Here is a 26,493-nt window from a genome sequence, read left to right on the forward strand (position 1 = left end):
ATTTTTACTCCACACATTTACTTGGTTTCCTTTAAGTTTCAATAAGATAGTATGATAATAATAATAATTTTATTTCTGTTTGGTTACAAATGTAATATAGAAATCGTCATATAGTGGACAAACAACACATGAGATAAAAACATAAAAGACAGATGACAGTGGTACATATTTTAGCTTCCAATGTTACCAGGCTACAAATATTACATAGTAATCGTCAATATAGATAAAAGTGCACATAAAATAAGAACATATTAGATATACATGATAGATCGCAGTGATTTAATATATACATGTTATGGCTTGCAAGGTGTCGAGTTTTTTTGTTAACATATTTTTTACACAAGTCGTAGTACTCATCCAGTGAATAAATTGAATTTTGATATATAAGCGTTTTTAATTTGTGCTTGAATGAGTTGCTATTTTGGATTGCTTTAATATCTGGTGGTAGTAAGTTAAAAAGTTTGGCCCCTTTATGATATGGTCCTTCACTAGCAAGTTTAGATGACCTCGGTTCAATATGTATATCATGTTTTTGTCGGGTGTTTATTTGGTGTATTTCACTGTTTAGATCAAATGAGTTCAGATTTTTTTTGACATACATTATTAAATTAAATACATACAAGGCAGTAAGAGGCATAATTTGTAAGGATTGAAAATGTGCCCTGCATGACTCCCTATAGGGTAGATTGAGAATAGCCCTGATTGCCTGTTTTTGTAATTTAAAAATTTTATGAGATTGATGTGAGCCACCCCAGAAAATATGATAGACTCACGTTTGTACAATTCTATCCTAATTTCTTGAATCGTTTTACTTCATTAGTTGAAATTTAACCTCTCTGCATCCTAGAAAATGAAAATCACAACTGGGAAACTATAAATCATTAAAATAAAATTTTATAATTTACCCATAAGAATTGGTAATTCTTTTTCTGGGAGAGTTACTGGCAAAATTTTCCAACAAGATGCTTCTAGGGAGACTTGAGGTACAGATGGCTGGTATACAGTTGAGCGATTGCTCGCTGAAAAGATGGATGACCGCCCGCAACTCGTGAGGAAGGGGCATTTCCCTTCTACGGGTTTCAACAGTTCTTTTCCAAAAAGTCTCCAATAAGAGCCCATACTGTCAACTAAATGTGGAATGCTCTATACCTCATTGGGATACTCACAGAGGACACAACTCATTGAACATTATAACTTTGGTTGTGAGGATGGGGGGACTATTTGTTCCCATTTTTCTTATTTCCTGTCTGCATGATTATCTTTCCAGAAAGTTGGCTGTTTCTGACGAGTGGAGTTCTCTTGTGGTTCATGTTGCCATGGACAACACAGTCATCATTGGCAATATAAGTGAGTGGATTTATTTTTATTTTGAATTGAGGGTGGGAGTTGACTTAGGAATGTGTGTCACTGTCATTAGTGTTTTTGTGTGTGGCCCGGAGAGTGCAAGCCAATCTCAATGACAGCACCAGCACTCTCATGCCTAAGGGGAGCTTAGGGTGAGGTCTTTCTCTTTCACAGCTGGTCTGCATTCAGTTTGGCAGCTGCTTTGTTTGAGCTCTGATTGACTCTGTCCTTGTTGTTGCAGAGAGGGAGTGTTTTCGTGGAGGCGTGGAGCGTGGGGCGTGGAGGCCACTGCTCCTCGTCGTCCCGCTGCGCCTTGGCCTCAGCGAAATCAACCCCGTGTATGTCCACGGTCTCAAGGTGAGCCACTCTGTAACTAGACTACTTTAAAGGCTCTTTTACTCGGTGAATTTTCATGCAAATGATCTAGCGAATAACCATCATTTACTGTGTAAATCCTGCATTCAAATGAAATGTTCTAATTTGCTCGAATGATATGAGTGCACGGCATCCATCTTAGCATTGGCACCACCTGGGAATTTTAAGATCATATGTAAAAACTTTGGAACCATTGTAACCCATGCGATAGCTCAAATAATTAATATGCACTTTGAGAGAGCGTAAATTCATAAACATCAATTCTATTAAGTGGACAATTCGAAAATAACATTAGGGATATTTAATGAATAAAAACGTCTGTTTTTTCTCAAGATTACATCGATATTTTGTTTAATTTGCAATTATTAAACTATTGAGGATTCCATGAAAAGTTTTGTAGCTGTAGTCACCAAATACCACTGATCTTGGTGGATGATTCCGTGAGAGATTTGCTGAGAGACTGATATTTAATATTAGCAGGATCGCTCCTTTGATAATATTGTATCGTAATTAATTCTGGCTTTCAGTATTTTCTGCAAGGATATGGAGATGGTTTTATGCAAATAGAACCCATGTATTTATCCAAAAAATTGTGAACTGCTTCATTTTGTTACAATCCATTAGCTTACCGCAATCCCGTAAAAGTTATCACCGTGGCTAGTCGCGGTATACTTTAAACTAGTCTAGAGCGAACACCTCTTAGTGTTCTATGTCCGGGCCTGCTCTCCAGCTGTGGCGCTGTGTGCACGATTTGGACTGCTTGTGGCATCATATGCTCAGCAGTCCAGCAACATATTGTTCGGTAGTGTACGAAAATATCCACAGGGAAGAATGACGCCTCTGTAGCTTAACTGGCTGAAGCACTCGACCGGAAATCGGGGGATCTGGGTTCGAATCCCGGTCAAGGCGAATGATTTTTTCTCTGTGGATCTTTCATACTTGATACATTTTTTATTATCATTATTATTATTAAAGGGCAGTATATTTAACCCCTTACCTGATTCGGACGAGATATCTCGTCCTAAGAAGACGCGCAAAAACTGACGCGGCCGAGTTAACTCGTCCTAAGTGAAATTCGCTTCTTCTTTCGTGATCTGGACGAGATATCTCGTCCCCTTATTAGAAGTACGTAGTTTTGCCATGAGAGTGCATACGTGTCTTCACAATGCATGATATCCTGCAAACTTCTACGTTTTTTCGAGGTCCAAAAGAGGGGAAAAAACTATTATTTCTCGTAATGTTTATGTTTCTAAACCTGTTGTGTATCGAGATGTGATAAATGAACAAAGAAACATATTTAATGCGTTTTATAAATAACTGCGATGTCTTTTCGCAGAGTTTTTATCAATCGTTGGAACAGCCGAAGTGAGTCGGCAGACAAGTGCCGTCTTGCTATTCTGAAGGTCGCGCGTTCGAATCTTGCTATCGGAAAGGATGTTGTAATATCTTTATTCAGTGAATGAATTGATTTGAAACATTTTATAAACACTACCAAGCAAAACTATCATTACTTACTCTTCAGTGTAGTCGACGGGACCTCGTAAATAAATTATGTCCAAGCTGCTATTCCAAAGGTCGCGTGTTCGAAAGCCATTTCTGTCAACTACGTAACAGTAGTCGGGAACTTTCTGATAATGTTCTTTTTTTTTAGCAATATGGAGTCAAAATCTTCGCACCGAAAATCAACTTGCTCAGTGATATTTTATTGCCTTTTTTCTTTATAATGACAAACTATATCTTTGTTTTTTAGTTTTCAGTATATTATTTAGCTACAAATACAAGTGATTATTATTTCATTTCTGTAAGTTCGTCAATATTTGTGAACGTCCATAGATTTGACATGGAACCTTCGGCTATTCAGCAATTTCTCCCTTCCAGGGAAGACATATTTTCTATCTTCCAACCCTCTGGTTTATCCATTCCTTCTCTTCATCCATTGTTTTCTCCCCTCCGCCTTTCCGCCTTTCCTTTTACGCGCTGTCGCGGCCGCCTTTTCATCCTCCTCCCCTCCCATCTCCCTTTCATGCAGCCGCTGCACCCTCATCGGTATTTCCCTACTGCCCTCCACTTTCCCTTTTTACAGCCGCACATGACCCAAAACACTCTTTCTCACCATTTTTCCCTTCCCAATGCCTCTGACCCTCATGTTTTGGTTTCTTTGCCTCGGTCCTTTTACCAATATCTGTTTTGGGTACTTGCACTCCCATTCCATAAAATTCTAGTGTCAGTTCTACGAAGTCTTTTGGAGTGTTGACAGCTAACATTTTTTCCTCGGCGAATTACTGTCTTTCGCGTTATTTTGACGTTTTCTGCAAGCATCCTTCCGCAATGGATAGTGACATTGAAAGTGATACGCAAAGTGACTCTGGAAGTGACATTCCCACGGACGATTTAGAGGACATTGAAATCTCTGGTTCGGAATCCAGCTTTTCCGAGCCTACGGATGCCAATGCCGAGGAGACAGAGGATGAAGATCTGACACCAAATAGGGAATGGCAGGAAGTGAATACTCCCTCTCCTGCACCTCCAAGGTTCAACTTTGAAGGTAATTCATCTGTAAATTTTGAAGTTGATCCAAATCGCGGAGTGCAGCAATTTTTTGAACTGTTTTTTGATGACCAAATAATTAAATTTATCACCGATGAAACAAATCGGTATGCGGAACAATATTTACGGAAAAATCCTTCCAGTTCAAGAGACCAATGGCGAGCTGTGAGTGCTGCTGAAATGCGTGTGTTTTTTGCACTGATAATGTTGCAAAGTATTGTGCGAAAACCTGAGCAGGAACATTTTTGGTCCACGAGGAGAATATTGAATACCCCTTTTTTTGGTGAGACGATGTCTTACCGGCGATTTGCAAAAATTCGTCAGTTTTTGCATTTTTGCAACAATGATGAGTACGATGCTCAAACTCATCCCAACCCAAAGCTCAATAAAATTTGGGAAATGTATCAAATTTTAAATGTTAATTCAGCGAGTTTTACACTCCAGAAAGGGATGTGACGGTAGACGAAAGCCTCTTGCTATATAAAGGACGATTGGGTTGGCGTCAATATATTCCCCAAAAAAGAGCTAGGTTTGGCATGAAAACTTTTGTTCTCTGGGAGTCCAGCACTGGATACGTCTGGTCAACAATCATTTATACCGGGAAAGGCACTACTCTTGACAAAGACTTTGAAAGTAAGCCAATGTCCTCCCAAGTGGTATTGTCTCTGATGAAACCACTATTTGAAAAAGGGTATTGTGTCACGACGGACAATTTTTATACCTCTCCACAACTAGCCGAGGAATTAGTTTCTCAATCTTGTGATACTTAGGGAACTGTGCGCGGAACACGAAAGGGGATGCCAGAGGGGCTGAAGAAGAAAAAAATGAAGAAAGGTGATGTGGCAGCTTTCCGAAAAGGAAAAATTTTGGTTCTTCGATGGAAATACAAGAAGGAAGTAACGTTACTCTCTACGGTGCACAACAGGGAAATGAGAGAGGTGCAGAAAAGGGGGGCAGTGGTTATGAAACCAAAGGTAGTCGTTGATTACAATGAGACAATGGGGGGTGTTGACAGGGTAGATCAGCATTTGGCTGACTATCCAATCCCAAGAAAAAGAGGGAAAAAATATTATAGAAAATTATTTTTTCATTTGATGGAAATTTGCTTATGGAATTCTTATGTTTTATATCGAAAAACAGGTGGTGATAAAACTCATTTGCAATACAGGCTGGACCTAATAGATAGAATGATTGAACTATACTTCCCAAGTGTTCCCTCCCCTAAGGCAGGTAGGCCACCTGCAAAAGCCCATCCCCTCCGAATTACCGAGAGGCATTTCCCAGACATAATCCCACCCACAGAAAACAAGTCAAACCCGACTCGGAAGTGTGCTGTGTGCTCCCGAAAGCAAGATGCGCGTGGAAAAATGGTGAGGAGGGAGAGTCGCTATTTTTGCCCTGACTGTAATGTGGGCCTTTGCGTTGCCCCTTGCTTCAAAGTGTACCACACAAAAATAGACTTTTAGTTTATATAATATTTTACTGTTTCAAATTTGGAGTTTATATTAATATTTTTCTAACTCCATCATCTGTTTTTTTAGTGAGTAATTTTTGTGACTATATTTATTGTGAAATATTTTACTTGATTTTTATGCAGAAGTACATGAAATTTTTTAAAAAGTGATATAATAAGAGTGACTTTTAAAATAAATGACTTCATAAAACACTTAAATGAATGTTTTTTATTTAATATCTACCTGTAAATAATTAAAAAACGTAATAAAATAATATGACATTTTTTGAGATATTTGTTGAGAAATATCCGTCAGTGAAGGGGTTAAGGGGTACATATATATATTTTTGTCACCACCTAGTTTTATTCATCAATTTTCTCTCTATCATCATTATTATTTCATTTAATTTTCATTCATTTTCTTTCATCGTTCAAACATCTTCCTCCTCGCTCCTCCACTCTCCGAGAGGAAGGGCCGCGCACAGGGGAGGTCCGCCGAAGGGGCTGGTTACCGCAACCTTGGACCCCATCCCTGTGCACATGAGGCTCCCCCCTCTCCGAGTGGCGATGCCCTAGGAAGACTCCGCCCTTGTTGTTACACTCGTTCTTGCTTTGTTTCCTGTGGCTCTGTCCTCATTGTAGATGTATGTTTAGTATCAGATCTCCGGTTTCTGCTTTTTCCACCTCACACAGGATGCCGCCTTGACACCACATGTCCTCAAAGATTTTCATGTTACCCTTGGCTTTGTGGTAATGGTATTCCCTGGTGATCCTGCCTTTGATTCTGTTTTTAAAATAATCGGCATTTTTCGGAGCTGTTCTTTCACCTTTTTCGACTGCCGTAAAGCAGTGATAAATGCTGGCCTTCGCTTCTGATAGTATGTAGTTGGCCAGCGAGTCGCATTTTGCGAAGCCGCCTTTCTGTGGATGAATGCCATTGGGTAGCTGCAAGGCGTTTCTAAGGTTTTGGCACCCCGTGATCTTTGACGTCTACTCCCTTGCCGTCCTCCACACCTCTCCTGCAGTCGTAAATGATGTGCCAGGCCATGGCTTCCGGGGCACGTCCTGCACTCTGAATATTGTTGTATTCCTGAGCGCGACAGGACGATACTGTTTGCCAGGCGGTCGTGCGCCAGCCTCCAGGACACCTTGCCTTCTCTCCCCAGCGTCGGGGCCGTCCAGAACGCTTTCCAAGACATCGACTCCCCCCCTATCCCGTCTTTCAGAGGCCACTTACCTTTGTTTCTGAGGGCAATAATTTCCTTGTATATATCACTCTTGTTTAGGGGCAATGTTCGCATTTGTTTCATTTTTTCGCTCTGGAAACCAAAGGGGAGGGACTCCGCTGTCGGGGGCCAAGCGTTCGGGAGAGGTCCTCCGTTCTCTCCGGACCTCATGTCCAAGGTGTCGTGGGCATTTCATAGCGAAGAGTAGAACCCGCTCCTCCTGGGTCTCGTCTCGTGGAAATGCGAAGCGAGGGCTTTCCATGGTTGGTCTTCTTCTCCCGTGACGTAGCGTTGGAAAAAATTAATCCTCATGGCAGTGATCTTGGCCTGCACGTCCGTCAGGCTTAGTCCTCGGCATCCGAGCGGGGCCGTCAGCAAGGTACCCGCGACCAAGCGCTTTCTGCCCCTCCCCCACATGAAGTCTGTGAGGGCGGCCTGCACCCACCGGACACACTGGGTGCCTATGGATTGGGTTTGTAGGCGGTACCAAATGGTCGGGGCACGAACTGATCGGCGACCCTCGTCCTGCCCCTCACGGACAGGGCCCCCGATTTTGCTTCCCACTTCCTCAGTCCGTTCTCAATTTTCTTCTCCACTCCTTCTCTCTCGCTCTTGTTATCGTTTTCGAAATTCACTCCGAGGAATCGGGCGCCTCTGGTGGAGATCGCGAAGGGCCCGAGCCTCTCGGTCCGGCCGCGCCACGACCCGACGTACATCCCTTCCGTCTTTTTCTCATTCAGTTCTGCTCCCGAGAGAGCGGCGTACGAATCGCATGACAGGATCACATTTCTTGCGGTGTCGTCACTCGAGATGAATAAAGTTACATCGTCCGCGTATGCCGATAACGTGATGTAGGCGTCTTGAGCTGGAAGTGGGAAGCCAGCAATTCTATTTTTTAGGGTGCGGAGAAATGGTTCGAGGGCCAGGGCGTAGAGTTGGCCGGAGAGCGGGCATCCTTGCCTTATGCCTCGCTTGAAGGGGATTGGAGGAGTCAGTGTGTTTCTGACCCTAACGAGGCACGATGCGTCGTTGTATATCATGCGTAGGGATGAGTCGATTCCAAATGTTGATTCTCGATTCCACCGATTCTCGGGCGCAGAATCGGAATCGAGAATCGATTGCCTAAAGTCGATTCCGATTCCATCGATTCCAGGAAGATAAATGTTTTGTGCATAGACTATAATTTTAAGGCTTAAATGCTGCCACATACCTAAGCGGCCGCGGTGTCAGCCTTGCCCGTGCGGAGGATACGCCTGGCATGCGGGTGCTGCGACGAACATACCTTAGCGGCCTCGGAAACATGAAAATGTCGGCAAGAGCGACAAACCGATGAACCCTGTCGTAGTGTTCATGAGCAACTCTTAGAGAAAAAAAAAATGGAAACCTCGGGATCGGGAAGCAATGCATGCGTTTTCCGTTCTTTTATTAACCGCTGGTCACGGCAAATCAAATTATTGCGATTATAAATCACATTCGGAGAATTCATGTGGATCACCAATTTTAAAGTATAATAGATCCAAGTATATTTTTTTATTTTCTAATGATATTTGAAGTCTGATGATAATAAAAACGTGCAGAGAGCGAGTTTTCCTGTGAAAAAAAGTTTCTTACAAATACGCGCTGAGAGTGGGGTTTTTTTTATATGTGTACCTTTTTTTGACTAACACGCGTCTGCGTCAATAATAAAGAAATTAGACACATTCGTGTTCGTATAGCCCAGTTTCATCAATGCAACCCTTGAGGAAGTTGATACTTGCTCGGCATAAGCTGCCACGGCCTCCGGGCAGACTCGACAGGTTGCGTTCGGCCGCCACCGCGCATCCGCCAGGCTGCTCTAGTATGTATTGTAACCCCACCGCGCGGGGCACATTCGGGGAAGGGGAGATTGGAGGGCAAAAGGGGAGGGCAGAGGTGTAGCAGGGCTTTCCGTGCACCTGGGGCGAGGGAATGGGATTTTGGGAAAGGGTAGGAGGGGGAAGTTTAGGGGTGATGAGACCTGAGACAGTAGCGTTCGGATAAAGAAAGCCGTTCGACTGCGTAATTCGCTCAACATAAATTTAATGAGTTTAAATATGATCATTTACAAATACAAGCAAATCAATAGTAAAAGTAACAATTAACTTCTTCTCCTTGAATTCAATGACATACAACGCATAATTCACTATGCTGCACAACAGAAAAATTTCAGTCCTTAACCTAAACCCAAAAAAAAAATCACGCTACACGTTTTCACATTCATAACCCATACAAAAACCACAAGTAAAGGGGACCAATAAATAAAAAACAAAAAGACACGGGGGGGAATGGAAATATGAAACAACGAAATAGATATTGCATTGAAATTCACACGGTAATGGGGGGAAGTACTGTCCTCTTCTCTATTTGTGCGGGGGGGGGGGGGAAATTTTACAAACGTTTTTAATGAATTCTCTTCTTGACTTGGTGAAGTGGGAATTTTCTTCTGTTCCTTGAGGGGGGCGGGGGGGGGGAGGAATGGGATTTCGTGGCTTTTTCTCTTACAGTTTGTTGAAATTTCGGGGCTCTCGATCTGCTGATCGTGGCGATTCCGTTCCGCGGCGTAGGCTGCTCTGCGTCAACTCCGGCAGGTTCACGAGTGGGAGATGGCCTCTCTGCGACAGTTGGGAGATCCTTTCATCAGCACCACGAGTCTACCTTGCAACTCCTACTCGTATTGGGCACCCTCTCTCTCTCTCTCTCTCGGGATCTCTCCACCAACTTTTTTCTCTGCCTCCCCAAACTCCGCCTACTCTTGGGAGCATTTTTTATTGCTTGGAATCGCCAAAAAAGAAAATCATCTAAGCCCTCTTTCCTCCGGTGCACCACGTTATGTAGCCAATGAGGGGAGGAAACACCAGGGAGGGAGGGGTCAGGGGAAAAAAAAGGATGATGCACTTGGGGCTGGACGGTCACTTCACCAAGGACACGAGGGGGGGGGGGGGGAAACCACGCTCTTCTACGTCTTAAGAGTTCGTCTTGCACACTTTAGGAGGGGGGGAGGAAAGCATTACACATTGTGGGGAGGAAAATAGGGAAACATCAAATGGGGACTCAATGATTCATGACACTCACGCACACATTCACACGGACACATATCAAAAGAAAAAAAAACGGCCTTCCTTTACCTCGCACTCCCGTCTCATGCGCCACTATGTAAGCGGGCAGAATGCACCGGTTACATATGCCCTCCTCTCAAAAGGAGGAAATACGGGGAACGTATTTACGAAAAAAAAAATCCAGGCAAACCGCCCACAAAAAAGAAATCGCGTTTCGCGAGGGGAACGCCCTCCCACTCAGGCGGAGCAACGCACAGTTAACAAAGGCGGAATACAAAACATCGCCTAGGGAACGCGTCCGGCAAGGAAAAAAAATATCTCGGACATGTACGGAATTAGATTCCCGAAATTGTACGGACCTATCAATCCGCCGTCTTCTCCTTCCAACTCGACAGCATTTGGGGCAACGATACGGCGAATGACATGTGGTCCGCTGTACAATGGGAAAAAACAACATTGGGCTGATTATATCAGAATAATTTTTACAAAAGCGCGCGTAATAGTTACACATTCCAAGGAATGCACGGAGGCTCCAAACGTTTTTCGGCCGTTCGCGATCCACTATCGCCTTCACCTTGTCTGGATTGGCCTTCGTTCCCTTAGTATCGATATTGATCCCAAAAAATGGATTTCTTTCCTTAGGAAACTAGATTTTGTTATATTTAACCTTAAATTTGCTTTCTCAAAACGGTTGAAGATATTCCTGATACCTTTTTGAAGCATACTTTTAATTTCTGGACATAATTGGAGCCTCTCCTTCTCCTCATGATTCAACTCGTGGGCTGGGGTCCTTCCTACCCGTAGTGTTGATAAAATGGGGACTTCCACTTTTATGCTCGGCAGGTTTGGGTGGGGGAAGTCGCTCGACCCAAACTCCGTAAGTTTTCCGCCCGCGGAGGTGGAAAGGAAAAATCCATAAGAGATTGGGGCATATTATCCTCATTCCGATTCCCTTCGCCCCTTTCTCTCTCATTTCCCTCCTGCCTCTCTGCTTGAGTCTGCCCTTCTCCTCGGTTTCCACCGTGGTGCCACGAGCTAAACCCCCTGCGTGACGGATTTCTTATCGCGTTTACGTTAGGGTGGGTCTCTTCTGCCCTTCCAAAATGATTTTGGGACTGATCGAATCGTCCGAGCATAATTAAGAGCTTGTCGTAAGTGGCAACTTCCAAACTACGGAGCAAATCCTGAACATATGGTGGGAAATGTCTTACCAATAATGCCACCATTTCCTCCTCATTCTCCGGCGGCTCACACAGTTTGATCGCTGCGATTTTCCGAGTCGCGTACTCTTGCATGCTACTTCCCGGCGTCCTCCTGTACATTCCCGACATAACTTTAATTTTATAATTTATCCGATGCTCTTTACTCCAATACCGCGCGACAAATAGTTGTTTGAATACTTCCATCTCCTCCGGAAAAGGAAAAATAGTATCCGCCCATCCCTTTGCCCCTTCATCCAACATCTGATAGAAAAACCGCGATCGTATCTCGGGCGGGATGGCGTGAACGGAATAATAGTTTTCAACTCCCCTCATAAATGCTATGGGGTGTTCATGTGGTTTGCCACGGAATTGTAAATTAGCCGGGGGACTCGGAAAATTAGTCGAAGAACCCATACCACCTACCTTCATTCGACGGATCCCTGCTACCTCTTCGGCAATATCTTTAATTCTTTTTTCGTGGTGGATCTTCTCCTCCTGTACATCTCGGGAAATTATTACAACTTGCTCCCTTACAACCTCTACCTTCTTGCTTACTTCCCTTTTTACTTCCTGAATGCGTTCGTCCACCATCTCCCCGATTCCTTCAATCTTCCCATTAATTGCCTCCAACTTCCCTTCTAGTTTCCCCCTTTCATCTTTTTCAGTATCGAAACGCTCTTTCATATCCTTCATGATTCGTTCGAATTTCTCGTCAAGTTTCTCCTCTAGTCTCTCAAATTTCTTGATATCCTCCTTTCTAGCTCGCTCAGCTTTTTCGAATCTCTCATCAAGTCTTTCCTCAGCTCTTCCGAATCTCTCGTCAAATTTCTCCTCTAGTCTTTCAAATTTATTGATATCCTCCCTCCTAGCTTCCTCAGCTTTTCTCTTATCTTCCCTCCTAGCTTCCTCTAGTTTTTTAAATAACACATTAAGGCTGGTAATTTCGGTGCCTCCACTCCTGTGCTCTATTCTATCCTCCGCCTTCTCCGCTTGCGGCTCCTCATCCCAGTTAGAAACGTCAATGATTTTCACCTCGCTACTGGCATCTGACCCGTCCTCATCGTACCTAGGGGGTTCGCGATATTCTCTAAAACTCTTACCTTCTGGTTCCATCGCGTACGAGAATAATTATTACAACAAAATACACAAGGAAAAAATAGCAATGAAATTCGCACTTCGCTGAAAGAGTAACAATTATGAAAATCATGCTAAAGCAAATCGCAATCAAGGCTACCACCGCAACACAATTAACCCACACTTTATCTAATACGGTGGCCAACTGACTGACGCCCACCAAAAACACAATTAAATCCGGACACCCTACAAGAACATGAGCAGAAATGAAAGGGACGCATACAAAATTGGGAATCTGATTCACAAATTTAAGAAAAAATCGCTCCACGAAATTTCCGCGATCTATGCAAAACGAAACGAATTTACTAATCACTCCGCTTGAGTCACTCAGGTCCCTGTTGGGGCGCCAATGATGTAACCCCACCGCGCGGGGCACATTCGGGGAAGGGGAGATTGGAGGGCAAAAGGGGAGGGCAGAGGTGTAGCGGGGATATTCCGTGCACCTGGGGCGAGGGAATGGGATTTTGGGAAAGGGTAGGAGGGGGAAGTTTAGGGGTGATGAGACCTGAGACAGTAGCGTTCGGATAAAGAAAGCCGTTCGACTGCGTAATTCGCTCAACATAAATTTAATGAGTTTAAATATGATCATTTACAAATACAAGCAAATCAATAGTAAAAGTAACAATTAACTTCTTCTCCTTGAATTCAATGACATACAACGCATAATTCACTATGCTGCACAACAGAAAAATTTCAGTCCTTAACCTAAACCCAAAAAAAAAATCACGCTACACGTTTTCACATTCATAACCCATACAAAAACCACAAGTAAAGGGGACCAATAAATAAAAAACAAAAAGACACGGGGGGGAATGGAAATATGAAACAACGAAATAGATATTGCATTGAAATTCACACGGTAATGGGGGGAAGTACTGTCCTCTTCTCTATTTGTGCGGGGGGGGGGGGGGAAATTTTACAAACGTTTTTAATGAATTCTCTTCTTGACTTGGTGAAGTGGGAATTTTCTTCTGTTCCTTGAGGGGGGCGGGGGGGGGAGGAATGGGATTTCGTGGCTTTTTCTCTTACAGTTTGTTGAAATTTCGGGGCTCTCGATCTGCTGATCGTGGCGATTCCGTTCCGCGGCGTAGGCTGCTCTGCGTCAACTCCGGCAGGTTCACGAGTGGGAGATGGCCTCTCTGCGACAGTTGGGAGATCCTTTCATCAGCACCACGAGTCTACCTTGCAACTCCTACTCGTATTGGGCACCCTCTCTCTCTCTCTCTCTCGGGATCTCTCCACCAACTTTTTTCTCTGCCTCCCCAAACTCCGCCTACTCTTGGGAGCGTTTTTTATTGCTTGGAATCACCAAAAAAGAAAATCATCTAAGCCCTCTTTCCTCCGGTGCACCACATTATGTAGCCAATGAGGGGAGGAAACACCAGGGAGGGAGGGGTCAGGGGAAAAAAAAGGATGATGCACTTGGGGCTGGACGGTCACTTCACAAGGACACGAGGGGGGGGGGGGAAACCACGCTCTTCTACGTCTTAAGAGTTCGTCTTGCACACTTTAGGAGGGGGGGGGGGGAAGCATTACACATTGTGGGGAGGAAAATAGGGAAACATCAAATGGGGACTCAATGATTCATGACACTCACGCACACATTCACACGGACACATACAGGGTGTGTCCTGAAAGTAGTAGGACTGAGTCGAGAACAAAAAATCTATTTCTCATATAGGTACATCGCTTCAAAAATCTTCAAAGTAGCCCCCTTGGGCATCGACACAACGCTGCCAGCGAGTTTTCCACGCAGCATACGCTGCCTGGAAGGCTGACTCCGGGATGTCCTTAACAGCGCGCGTCACGGCCTTTTGGAGAGCTTCCACCGACCCGTGGTGACGCCCTTTCAGAGGGGTCTTGAGCTTGGGAAAGAGAAAGAAGTCCGGGGGGGCGATATCCGGGCTTTAGGGTGGGTTTCCACGCCGTGTTTCGCCAGTTAGTCAACGACAATGAACGCGGTGTGGGCCGGCGCAATGTCATGATGAAGGATCCACGAAGCGGCGATAGCTGGTCGGACGCGGAAGATGCGTTTTCGCAGTCTTTCCAGTACTTGCACGTAAAAAGCTGCATTAACGGTTTGCCCTGGTGGCACAAATTCACTGTGGATGACACCTTACGAATCAAAGAAGCACATGAGCATGGATTTTTGCTTCGATTTGGACATGCGAGCTTTTTTGGGTTTCGGCGATGTCGCTGTGTGCCATTCTGCACTTTGCCGCTTCGTTTCTGGGTCGTATTCAAACGTTGAGTGGTTTTTCTGCTCATGGCACTATCCCCGTAAGCTGCCTTGATGAGTTCATGGGTCTCCTTGCCGCTTTTCTCGAGTTTAACGCAGAATTTCACTGCGTAACGCTGCTCCACTAAACGTTCCATGACGCACCGTGACGAGGTCACTTGACAGAGGTCTGGAAGAAATACGATTCACACTCCGCAAGAGCTCAGAGCCGACTGCCGCGTGTTCGCAGCGCTTTGTTAGAGTCCCTTCCACCACCTACAACCCAGAAAACTCCCGTCCGACCGCCCGTGTGTGTGGGAAAAAATCAGTCCTACTACTTTCAGGACACACCCTGTATCAAAAGAAAAAAAAAACGGCCTTCCTTTACCTCGCACTCCCGTCTCATGCGCCACTATGTAAGCGGGCAGAATGCACCGGTTACAGTATGACGCAATGAACGCTACATTACTGTTTAGCCACCATGGCCAAACGAGAATGTAGCCACCGCGGCTATTGTTAGTTTTAGGGATGGTCGGATCGGATACTTCGGATCCAAATATCCACAGATATTGCCCTTCATCGGATACATCGGATCCAAAGTCGCGGAAGACATCGGATCTGGATCCGAAATTTTTAATAATAGCTTCAGTGAATGCAATACCCCATCAGGGTGGCAAGAGTTCCGATTCTCTCTTCGAATGCGTCGTCGCATGCAATTCTTGTCCTACTCATGAACCATTTTCTTTGAAAGCTCTCGCAGAGGTTGCAAGTTGAATTTCAGCCGTGGCCAGGATTTTCAGCCAGAAAATGAAAAAGGCAAAATACGACTGGCACATAGTGTGACTCTTTCCAAGAGATTGAACAATCATCGGAGGAATCTCAGAGCCATAGGATAATAACCACGTCAAAAGTAACTACGTCGCAGATTTCAGAAAACCACCCTCGGCCGTCCATCAGCCCGTGCCTCTGTTGTTTTGTTTTCGTATCCGAAATCACACGGACCAAAAATCATTGTCTTATAAGGAAAATATCAAATCACACAAAAACAATTGAAGCGTTTTCATCCCTAACTCGTCTCACCAACTGACCTTTTTTGGCCTACCTGCTTCAATTCTCCGTTTCTAGACGACAAATGTTAGGAGAGCGACTTTCTGGGCCCGAAGATATCTTGATAGCTTCGACAATTAGAGGATATGCACAAGATTTAAAAAAGAATTAGACCAAACGAGACGCATTCCTGACGATATTACAGTTTATTTTTCAGCTCTAATTGATTGCCACTCAGTTTTCTATCTACAATTCTACAATTACACTTAACTGATATGCAACATTGTCCAAACAGCACAATTTTCAAAGAAACAAGCACAGCATTAACCCCTCAAACAATTAGAGACGGATTGGGAACGCCAACTACATGTATCACGTAGCGCGCCCGGCTTCGCTTTGAAGGCAACGACGTCACTGAAGCAAGATCTGACTTCTTCGTCCTTGGCTCCCTCATTTGTAGCCTCGTTGTTTGAAATACGGAGGGAGCGTGCTCCTTCCTCTCCACCTCTCCTTTACGCGCTCCTTCCCAGTGGCGTAGCCATGGGGAGGGTCCGGACCCCACCCCCCGAAATATAAAAACGCAGTTATTGTCCTTCACAAAAGAAAACAAAATATTGAAAAATCAGGAATTTACAAAAATTTTCTCTAACAAATTAAGTTTTTCGATTATAAAAGGTGTTAAAATTAGTTTAAAACCCATTATTTAGTGCCCGGTTTTTTCAACAATTTTCCCCCCTGGTTTTGGATCCCCCCCCAATTGAAATTCCTGGCTACACCACTGCTCCTTCCCCTCCACCTCTCCTTTACGATCTTCTGCTGCCCACTCCTTCCTCATGCTGAGCGGTTGAGCACCTCGTCGCACGTGACGTTAATGCCGTTTTAAATACTTTTAATTGTGTTGCTGAATGCGCAGTTGAAATTTAATTTAATGATACACCGATAAAAATGTCTTTCCTTGTGTATAAACATTTCCATTAACAGGAGAACCAATGAATGCAGTGTGCGTGCACTATGGCGTAAATTATCGCGAGGATGTGCTAAATCCACCTTACCATACTGAAGCATTTTCGGATGAAACACAAGTCCGTACGCGACGAGAAAGTAAAATTCGGGGGAAACGTGCGTGAGGAAAATTTGAATTCAGTTGATGGCAGGGGGGTAGCCAGGAATTTTGTTAAGGGGGGGTCCAAAACCAGGGGGAAAATTTTTAAACAACAGGGTACAAAGGAGAGGGTTTCAAACTAATTTTAACGCCCTTCATAATAGAAAAACTTCATTTTTCAAAGATTCATTTTTTTTTCATTTTTGTAAATTCGTGATTTTTAAATATTTTGTTTCCTTTTGCGAAGGAAAGTAATTGTGTTTTTATATTGAGGGGGGTCCTCTCGCTACGCCACTGGTCAGTGGTTCATCCTAAGATTTTTCCTATTTTCATTTCCAAACCCAAGCGTAACAGTTTAGGCCCTGTGTATGTAAAGATGTTTTTAAAAAACAACTGAAAGCCGATAAAATAATTTTTAATTTAATAAATATGAAAATGTGTATGAAAATCTAAAAAGCATTCCATTGATTGTATGTAACCACAATAAACTTCAATAATGACTTTGTTTAATGGCAGGAATTTGAAAATGCATTTGGATTCGAAAATATCCAATTCGAAAGATCATGCTCCAAAAATCCTGGATCCAACCATCCCTAGTTATTGTATTCCATTCAATTCTTAAATTTTAATGACAGCAATGCTACAGATAAATCAAAATCCCACCTGTTAGAAGGAGCAAGAATTGATGGAATCGGATGCTCTACGATGCTAGTCCTACTCACGAACAATTTTGTTTAAAAGCTCTCGCAGGAGTATTGCAATAGAATTGCAGCCGTGGAAAATTTTAAGGCAAAACACGATAGCCACATAGCATGAACCTTCCCAAGAGATTGGACCACAATCGGGGCAATTTCAGCACCCTAGGATAATAACCATGTCGTAGATTTAACAGAACCACCCTCGGCCCTCCATCAGCCAATGCCTCTGCAGCTTTTTTTTCCTTTCCGAGACTCCACAGGAAAATATCAAGTTACAGGGGAACAATGGAAACTTGTTTCATCCCTACTCCATCTCACCAACTGACCTTTTTCGGTCTACCAGGTTCAATTCTCCGAGTTTCTGGAGGTCAAAAGCTAGGTGAGTCACCTTCTGAGCTCGAAAATATATCTCGATATCTTTCAGTAATTGTATGACACGCACGAGGTTATAAAAAGAATTAGACCTAACGCGACGTATATCTGGCAGCATTTAAGTTTTTTAAGCTCTAATTAATTGACACAAAGATTTATCATTAAAACAATTCCGCGGCGTTGTTCACAATGACTGCTGATTTTTGGGTTCTCCAGGCGCATCTGTCGTTTATATTTATAAATGACAGATGCGGCTGGAGAACCCAAAAATCAGCGTCAAGGCTACTAATATTCAACATAGTCCAAACAGCACAATTTCGGAAGAAACAAGCGTAGCATAAGCGCATTCAGACAAGACGAGAGGGACTGGAAACTTCAGGAAACGCAAACTCACATTGCTGCGCCTTCGCCCCTTCACTTTGAAGGTAACGACGTCACATGCAAGATCGGACGTGTTCTTCCCTTGCTCCTTCGCTCATAGCCTCGTAGCTTGAAATACGGTGGGGAGGGAGCGCGTTCTTTCCCCTCGGCCACTCTTCAAATTTTCTAAACAGGAGGTTTTGACACCAATATAATTTTCAGTTGCAATAATCCTCATATTAGCGTCTGAAGATGATTTTTGGAAAATCAGGTCCTCAGCGTAATGGAAAATACTGGGCAAGAGAGATATTGACTATTAACCAGGTGTGTCCTTCAAAACTACGCGTTTCTCTACGTTTGATAAGCGATTACTGTATGCAGTATAAATGCCGCGGGATGCCTACTCGTGGCAGAAAATTTAGCGTGCCCTCTGGAGCAAAAAACCCCGTGCGATCTTTTTCATATTCACCTCTGGGGTACCGACGTCGCGGCGCGATGCTTACAAGAAAAGCAAACAGGAGCATTTTAAAAATACATCACATAATGGGAGAAACTCCCCTGCCTGCCGCTTGTTTTTGACCCAGGGTTTCAGATGACTGACTCACGCTGAAAACCAAGGCCACTCAGTTCCCCTTGGACTTGTAACAGGGGAAGGGGAGGGGGGGAAGATAAGAAGATTACATGTAAGAGGCGCACCCCCATTTTTGGCTGCAATTTCTGGGAAAAAGGTGCGCCTCTTATACGCGCTTATACGGTAATTTTGCTGCCATGCATGGGACCTGTCCCTCCCCATCTCGTCATTGTTCATTGCCCTTGCTGAATGCACGAGGGTGCAAGTGAGGAGTGGGTGCTTTGTGTTTACTTCCTCTTGCTTTTCAGGAGTATTTCCACCTTTCGCTAAGGTGGTTAATTTTTTCTATTTGAGACTGAACTTTTGATTTTTCCAATTATTATTATGTTGATAAGTAATCTTTGTTGCTATTTCTCATTTCAGGTGTGTTTCACATTCAAACAGTCGCTTGGGGTGATTGGAGGAAAACCCAACCATGCCCTCTACTTCATTGGCTGCGTTGGTAAGCCTTCTTATCTCATAGTCGCATTAGTTGTGCTCTCATAACCTTGTATGCATATGCTGTGCCCTTTTTTCATCTGCAATTTCCAAGTGGGTGTGTGGACACAGTCAGAATAGTGGTGTTTACTGTTGTGAAGGACAGTAGAAATCTCTTATTTCTTAGAATCTCACGTGACCCATCTATCAATCACGTGCAACTAGCTTACAAACATAATGTGGAAAGATTTTTTTTGATTTCCTATCACTCTTTGATTTGATCCTATTTTTTTATTTTAAGAAATCCCCCAACAACAACACCATTACATATCACCCAGTATTTATTGCCTTCATGGAGCTCTGCAAGTACCCATTACTTTTTTGTGATTGGGATAGAGGGCAAAAAGATGTGAAATATCCTTATGTGTCATTCTACATTGTTTTAGCATCGTTACAATTCCATCCACTCAAGATTATGCATGAAGCTGAGTATAAGCCATCCAATTGATATAACCTATTTGGAATGCTAGTCAGTTAATTAAAGCTAAGCACAACAGGCACATGGTGTGATTCTTCACCAAGAGATGGAACTACCATCAGGAGAACCTCAGCACCGTAGAAGAGTAACTACATCCCACATTTCCCAAAATCCACTATCAGTCCTCAGTCTTCCCCTCTAACAAGCCTCTGGCATGCCAGATACATAATTACTCCCTCAGGTTTCATGTTACAAAGACCATAAACCCTACAAAATAAAATATCAAGTTACACGAGAACAATAGAAATGCCTTTCACCCTTTCTCGCCCACTGACCTTTTACAGCCAACCGTCTTCAAAGCTCCCAGTTCCCGGAAGTTAGAATTATACAGTGTTAAAATATTATTGTGTTAATTAAAATGTGTCATCTGTCGAGAGAAGATGTGAGTGTAGTAGTGAAAGAGAGAGTGGATGCTATGATTCCATGCATGATTGTATGTATGCATTTGATGGCAGGTGATGAGGTGATCTTCCTGGACCCTCACACGACGCAGCCCACGGCGAGCGTGGCTCCGGCTGAAAGGGAGCAGCAGGGGGGTGAGGCAACAGCAGATGGTTCGTACCACTGCGCCTTTGCATCCCGCATACACATCCTCGGAATGGACCCATCTGTGGCCGTCGTGAGTATTGCTGTTGTCATCTGCATCTGTCAAGCCAATTACTGTCAATCATTAAAAGTTTAGTGAGCTATTTAATGAAATCATTCATTTTTTAACCATGGACAAAAAAAACCACGTGAAATCATTTCAGGATTGATTTGGTGGAAGTTCGATATATCTATGATGAAAGAACACAAATGGTAATTTCCATGCTTTTAATTCCAAAATGCAACAACCGACCCAGGTTTCAACACATTGTGTCATTTTCGAGCTGAAGCCTGCATCGGTTGTTGAATTTTGGAATAAAAAACTGTGGAAATTACCATTTGTGTTTCCATAAATAAATGCACACTACACAGATAGGTTTTTAGAATTTCATATGAGGTGGAGCGAAGCCAAGGGGTTAATAAGTGATTTTGTTTTCTGAACATAGTTAGGTACAGAAATTAGGTAAAGGAAAAGAACAAGATCAACTGTATGTGTATTTAGTGGAGCATGTGATTTGGTACTCGATGAGGGTGCAGAACAGAGACTCCCTCGTATCCCTTGGTCATTAAGATTTTGTACGTACGTACCGTAAGTTGGGGCGAATTCGGACACTTTTTTATGCATAATAATTATTCCTGCATCGAAATATTTGCTGATAGTCGTGAAAATCGAAATGAATAATATATTAACCTTTGAAAACTTCATGCTAAAAATAAATTGATGTAGCTTTATTTTTACCTACGAAAAATATTCAATAACCTTATTCAAACACGCCTCACGGAGTGGGGCGAGTTCGGACACCCGCAAGATAATGACGTTTTCGTTCATAGTAATCATTTTAGTGACAATAGCAGATCATTTATTCATTAAAACGTGTTCTTATATCAATAATAATAACAATGAATAAATATTTTCCTCATGTTACAGGACTTAAAACATACTTTTAGTTTCTTGTTTCCATCGGAAAAATATAGAGATCGAAAAATGTTACGAGCGCTGCATAGGTTGTTGTGACCTAGTTATACCTATTTTTAGATTTTAATTCTAGTGATAAAATGGTAAAATGGAATGCTTTATTTATAAATGCACCCAAAACATTTGCTTAATGGTAAAATTTTTACTTATTTAACGTCTTACGGGAAGGCGTAAAAATGATATATTACAAAATAAATCAGCTTGAGGTCACATTTTTATTGGTGCTCTTTAAAAACAAACAATAAAATAATCTCTTCATTTATTTTCCCAATTCTAACAAAAGAGTTCGATCTTTATTAGCAGTGTCGCAACTTTGACACTTTAGGAATTGGACACTTTAGGAACTTTGACACTCGTTCAAATGTAAAAATAAAACATAAAGCATCTTTATAATGCCAATTATGAGTACAAGAATTATTCAACAGCATCAATATCGGTTAACCCACTAAAAATGAAACGGCCCCTTCGCAAGTCCCTGGGCGCAGCCAGCTGACGAACAATTTGCGCTCTGCAAACTATAGACTCATCCTCAACGTCGGGGAAACATTAATATGTCTCCTTCACTGTGTTTTTTTTTCGAAGGAACTGCACTCTGATTCGTTCATTGGAACAGACTCCTACAACTTTTCCCACAAAAAACCTGTCACGCTTATCAGTCTCAAACTTAATCAAGAGGAATGAATTTTTAGGAATAGAGCCGGGAATTTCAAAATGACTTTCCTTGGATATATTATTATTTTCCGAGACCAAAGAAAAAGAAGCACCTGCAGATGAATTCCCCCCCGATGAAACTTCTTCCATTTCTTCAACTAATGAACCTTTCATGCACTCAGCGCTAACACTTTTCCCCGGCTGAACATGAAGCCTTTTCCCCCTTGATTTTTTTCTACATTTAATTCTACACGAGATGATGCAAGCCATTGCAAAAATGCATCTGACCATGCGATGCCTCCGGCGGAATTGACCGAATTTTCCTCCGGATTCAAAGAAGGAACTTTGTTTATTACTCGACTTTTGTCGAATGGGAAAATTCCTGCAGCTCTAAATCCAGCACGAACATTGCCAGACAGGGAAGGTCCAATTGAGTCGATGGCAGATTTCAATAATCTCGGAAACTCACTTTTAGGAAGAACTCCATGATTTTTACGCTTCCACCCATCAAGACATTTGCGCCATGCGATTTTAAGTGGCCTAAAAAAAGCAAGGTCGAGAGGCTGGCATAAATGGGTCGCATTAGGAGGGAGCATTACAAAATTTATTCCCATCACTTCGCGCAGCCTAGTTACCTCTAAGGAGAGGTGACTGGAAAGATTGTCTCCTATCAAAACTTTTGGCCCCTGCCTATTTTTGAAAAATGGCACGCACGTTGTAGTGAACCAGTCTTCGAAGGATGCAATGTCAAACCATCCGCTGCTATTTCGGTTAAACCTTGATCCTTGAATTCCACCTTCTACCCAAGTTGGATATAAGTGTACAGCTTTGTACACTGTGTACGGTGGAAGCAATTCTCCGCTTGCTGATGCTGCGATCATCACAGAAACACTTGTTTTGCTAGTGTCCTTGATGACTGATGGGTAGAGGTCCGTGAAAGTGGTTTTATTTTTTGCTAAAATTCGTTTTAAAACCATGTGATTTCGGTGTTATAGGAAATCTTGGCGGTGTTATCATAATGCTACAATATTCCCACGTTTATACGCATTTTATTTTTTTTATGGTACACATTTCATGAATACTTTACTTTTATTAAGCATTTTACATAACATTTAACACAATTTTGATTGTACAAAATTTATTGTAAAACTAAATGAAAGAAATGGTTCAAGGTATATGAATGGTTCAAGTATATAGTCTTGGTGAATACGATCGGCAAACTGCAAATGCCCACTACCTCGTATACTTTGAGAGCCATTCCAGAATTTTTGGATTGTCAAGTTTCTCTACATTAAATAAAGCCTTTAAAAACGCTTCTGCAGTAGCAACAACAAGCTCCTCCTTTGCTTTCTTTGACTGAGTGACTGTGTTTTCAAATGATAGCTGTCGTTTTGTGGGTCCCTTTCTTTCGCATGTTTATGTGTATCGCTACTGATGTGCTTTAACAAAGTGTCACATCTTTCAAATTAAAATCTTTTATCACAAACTTTGCACAGTATTACTCTTTCACATAAAATCCTTCTCAGGTGAATTCACTTGCCCTGGTGTGAACATTATCACTAGCTTTTGGCATTTTATAATTCCTATCCTTTGTTCGATATTTAAAGCTGGAATTACGATAAAAAAACAGTCCCACAGCAAAACACAACCTGTCACAATGGTGTTTTCAAACTGAGTGCTGGGTAGCTACAGTATAACCATAGTACTGTACAACTTACAAATTGGCCGAAATGTTTCATGTCAGGGGTTCCCTTTCAATACCCCTCACCCAGGTGTTGAGGGAAAGTAGGAAAGCAGCTAGATACAACAAAATTGCTTAATTTTTATTACAGCTGTTGCCAATCGGTCAGGAAAGTCAGTGAAAGAAGCTTATCTTACTTAGCCACACTTAACAAAACATAATCGGATTCAAAGAAACTTAAAAAATTACTTCCCATTAATCGATCCTGAAACATCTGGAATGAGACGCTTTCTCACCCAAAGAATTAGATATTAGATTTGGCCAATGTCGAAATGATTTTTTTGCATTATAGCTCAGTGGAGAGCCGAATATCTGACGATCCGTCCGCTAATAAGGAGAATCCCCTCTCCTCCTATCCTTTTTGTTCCTTCCCTTCCCCCACTGCTAGTGCTTCCAAATAACCATATGTGTCTACGGATGTCTTCAAACGAATCGAATCGCGCAGTTGACCGCACGGCGCCGTTGACGGCCGCCGTGATCACCACGGCGCCCATTTCAATCCGGCCGGGCGGTGCGCCGTCTACGGCGTGAAATACAGGCAGTGCTACATTGCGGCCGCTTTCTGACGAAACGACTTTTCGCCAGTCGCCGTTCACTTCGTGACGCCGTGAAATTCAGGCCGCTTTCAGACGAGACGACTCTCTGCTACGCTGTGGGCCGTGCAGTGAACAGCGCTCCGGTCCCAGCCAGCGGCCGTGTTTAAGTCAACGAAATTGTTACATTAGATCCACACTCAAGGTTTTCCTGCAACGAGTTATCCAATAACGCTGTCTAATGCGTCGCGGTGAGTCACCGGAATTACAACTCGGCATTGATGCGTGCCGGGCGCGTGAGCTTGTATTTCCGCTCTTCCGCGGCCGCGTTAAATTTCTTTCCGCACATTTTTAATCCATAATATCTAATTCTTCAGGTGAGAAAGAGCCTCATTCTAAATATTTAAGGATTGATACGTGGGAATCGAAGAGAGAGGCTGTGATAAATTTAACGGCAAATTCTGGCGGAGAAATCACTACGGTGCGCGATAATACGCGTATGCGTTATGCGCGAGACTAAACGAGCCAATTGACCTTGAAATCATAATGAGAAAGTGCAAATGAACTTCGGCAGCGTTAAACAATGAAGGCTTAGGTTTTAATAGATTGTGACTCATTAGTTGTGATTTTTTCGCTAATCCACCTAAAATCGAAAAATAACGCGAAATTTCGTTTTTATTCACCGATTTTGCGTTATTTCGTTTTATTTCGCGTTATTTCGCGATATCGCGTCTCGCGAAATTCACGGACCTCTACTGATGGGTGTTTCTCTCCCCTCCTAACAATCACACGAGATTTTCCAGGATCGTCACTAAAATTCGTTTCGTCGTAATTAACGATGTTTTCTGGAGGAACACCATCCAAAACCACTTCCAAATTTTTAAAATAATTTAGAAGCACTTCTCTAGTCACTGATGCATGGACCCTTTACGTTTTCACCGAGTCACACTGTAAGTTCTCTCCGTCTCGCCATGAAACCCCGCACCCATTCCATTCCCGGACAGTTATCTTTAAACTTTTTTATATTCCGTCCCTACCTATTTAAATAATCCTTTACCACTAACTGGAGGTCAATGGGACGTAAAGGAATCCCTTACTCTGCGCATTTCAGAATCCCTTGGGTTAGCTGGTCCTCTTCTTTGGTTGATAGCACCGTTTGTCCCCCAGACTTTTTCGGGGGATTTCCTTTGAGTCTATCGTGGACTGTTGACTTTGGGACTCCAAATTCTTTGCATGCAGTGCGTAGCGTCATGCGTCCACATTTTACAGCCTCAATTGCCTTTTCAAGTTGCCACTCATCATGCACGCGGAAGCGCTGGCTTCCAATCACCCTTACGTAGTTTCTCACCATTTCGCCTGCGAGCTGCATGAAATCGAATAATGCGTTCTAGTAAACACAATAATTATGATATTTAAATGAAATTTGTTGTATGCTATGTGAAGCTATGCAGCTTCAAAAGGTAATTAATCTCATGAAAATCGGAAGCACTTACCAAACAGCAAAGTAGTTTCTTTTCGGCAATAAGAAGTTCCACCAAACTGTTGCACCGCAAACTAATCGGTTTGACTACGGCGAAGAGCATCAGATCCGCTGCATTTATACGCAATATGCTACATTGTATCATTTTCCGTCTGGGAGACATAATTTCACTGTATAACAATGTGACTTTCGGAAGAAAACACAATGTAAGTATGGGCCGGCGCGATCGTCCGAACTCGCCCCGACTTACGGTATGTCTTCTATCTATTTCTCCACGCAACTCTGCTTACTAAGGAAATCACTTGTACGCCTTGTCCTCTCAGTCCCTCGTATGAGATGGTCCACTGCCTGCAAGTGATACTCATGCCACTGGATTTTTAACCCTTTCGAGACCGCGGAGTTTTCGTCTTAGCTTGACTGCTGTACCGAGCCCCAAGAGACTCTTCTTTCTCGTGGTACGGAGCATTTTTGGAGGGCATTCGTTAAGAAGGGTCTCGCTGAACCTTTTTCGACCCCTCCACGGTGGGACTCCGCATTATCTCGGACTCCGAGAGTAGTTGTGCTCCCTCCTTTCCGGGTTTGCGACCATACCTGCGGCATTGGTTCGCGGTCAACTTATGTACTGCTTATATGTATTTAGCAAATGGATAATTGTTGCGTGCACGTAAATTACAGACATAGAATATAATTCCTCATTTTTATCTGAGCATTGTCAAATTTTAAATGAAGTTCTAAGGCCATTATCAAAGCATTTAACGCAGCAACAATTTCCATGTTCATGTTTATACA

The 26,493-nt window shown here is 42.9% G+C and overlaps 1 protein-coding gene across 4 annotated transcripts in view; it reads left to right on the plus strand.

Annotated features, from left to right (window-relative positions):
• Window positions 1-26,493, plus strand: part of LOC124168118 (cysteine protease ATG4B) — a 349,683-nt gene that overhangs the window by 33,633 nt on the left and 289,557 nt on the right. For all 4 annotated transcript variants that reach the window (XM_046546237.1, XM_046546238.1, XM_046546240.1 and 1 more), the window contains 4 exons: window positions 1,268-1,347; window positions 1,586-1,701; window positions 19,147-19,225; window positions 20,194-20,357. In XM_046546237.1, coding sequence (XP_046402193.1) covers window positions 1,268-1,347; window positions 1,586-1,701; window positions 19,147-19,225; window positions 20,194-20,357 — 439 coding nt within the window. The remainder of the gene's footprint in view (window positions 1-1,267; window positions 1,348-1,585; window positions 1,702-19,146; window positions 19,226-20,193; window positions 20,358-26,493) is intronic.

This window comes from Ischnura elegans, chromosome 11, assembly GCF_921293095.1.
Source record: "Ischnura elegans chromosome 11, ioIscEleg1.1, whole genome shotgun sequence".
In the NCBI taxonomy this organism is placed as follows: Eukaryota; Metazoa; Arthropoda; class Insecta; order Odonata; family Coenagrionidae; genus Ischnura; species Ischnura elegans.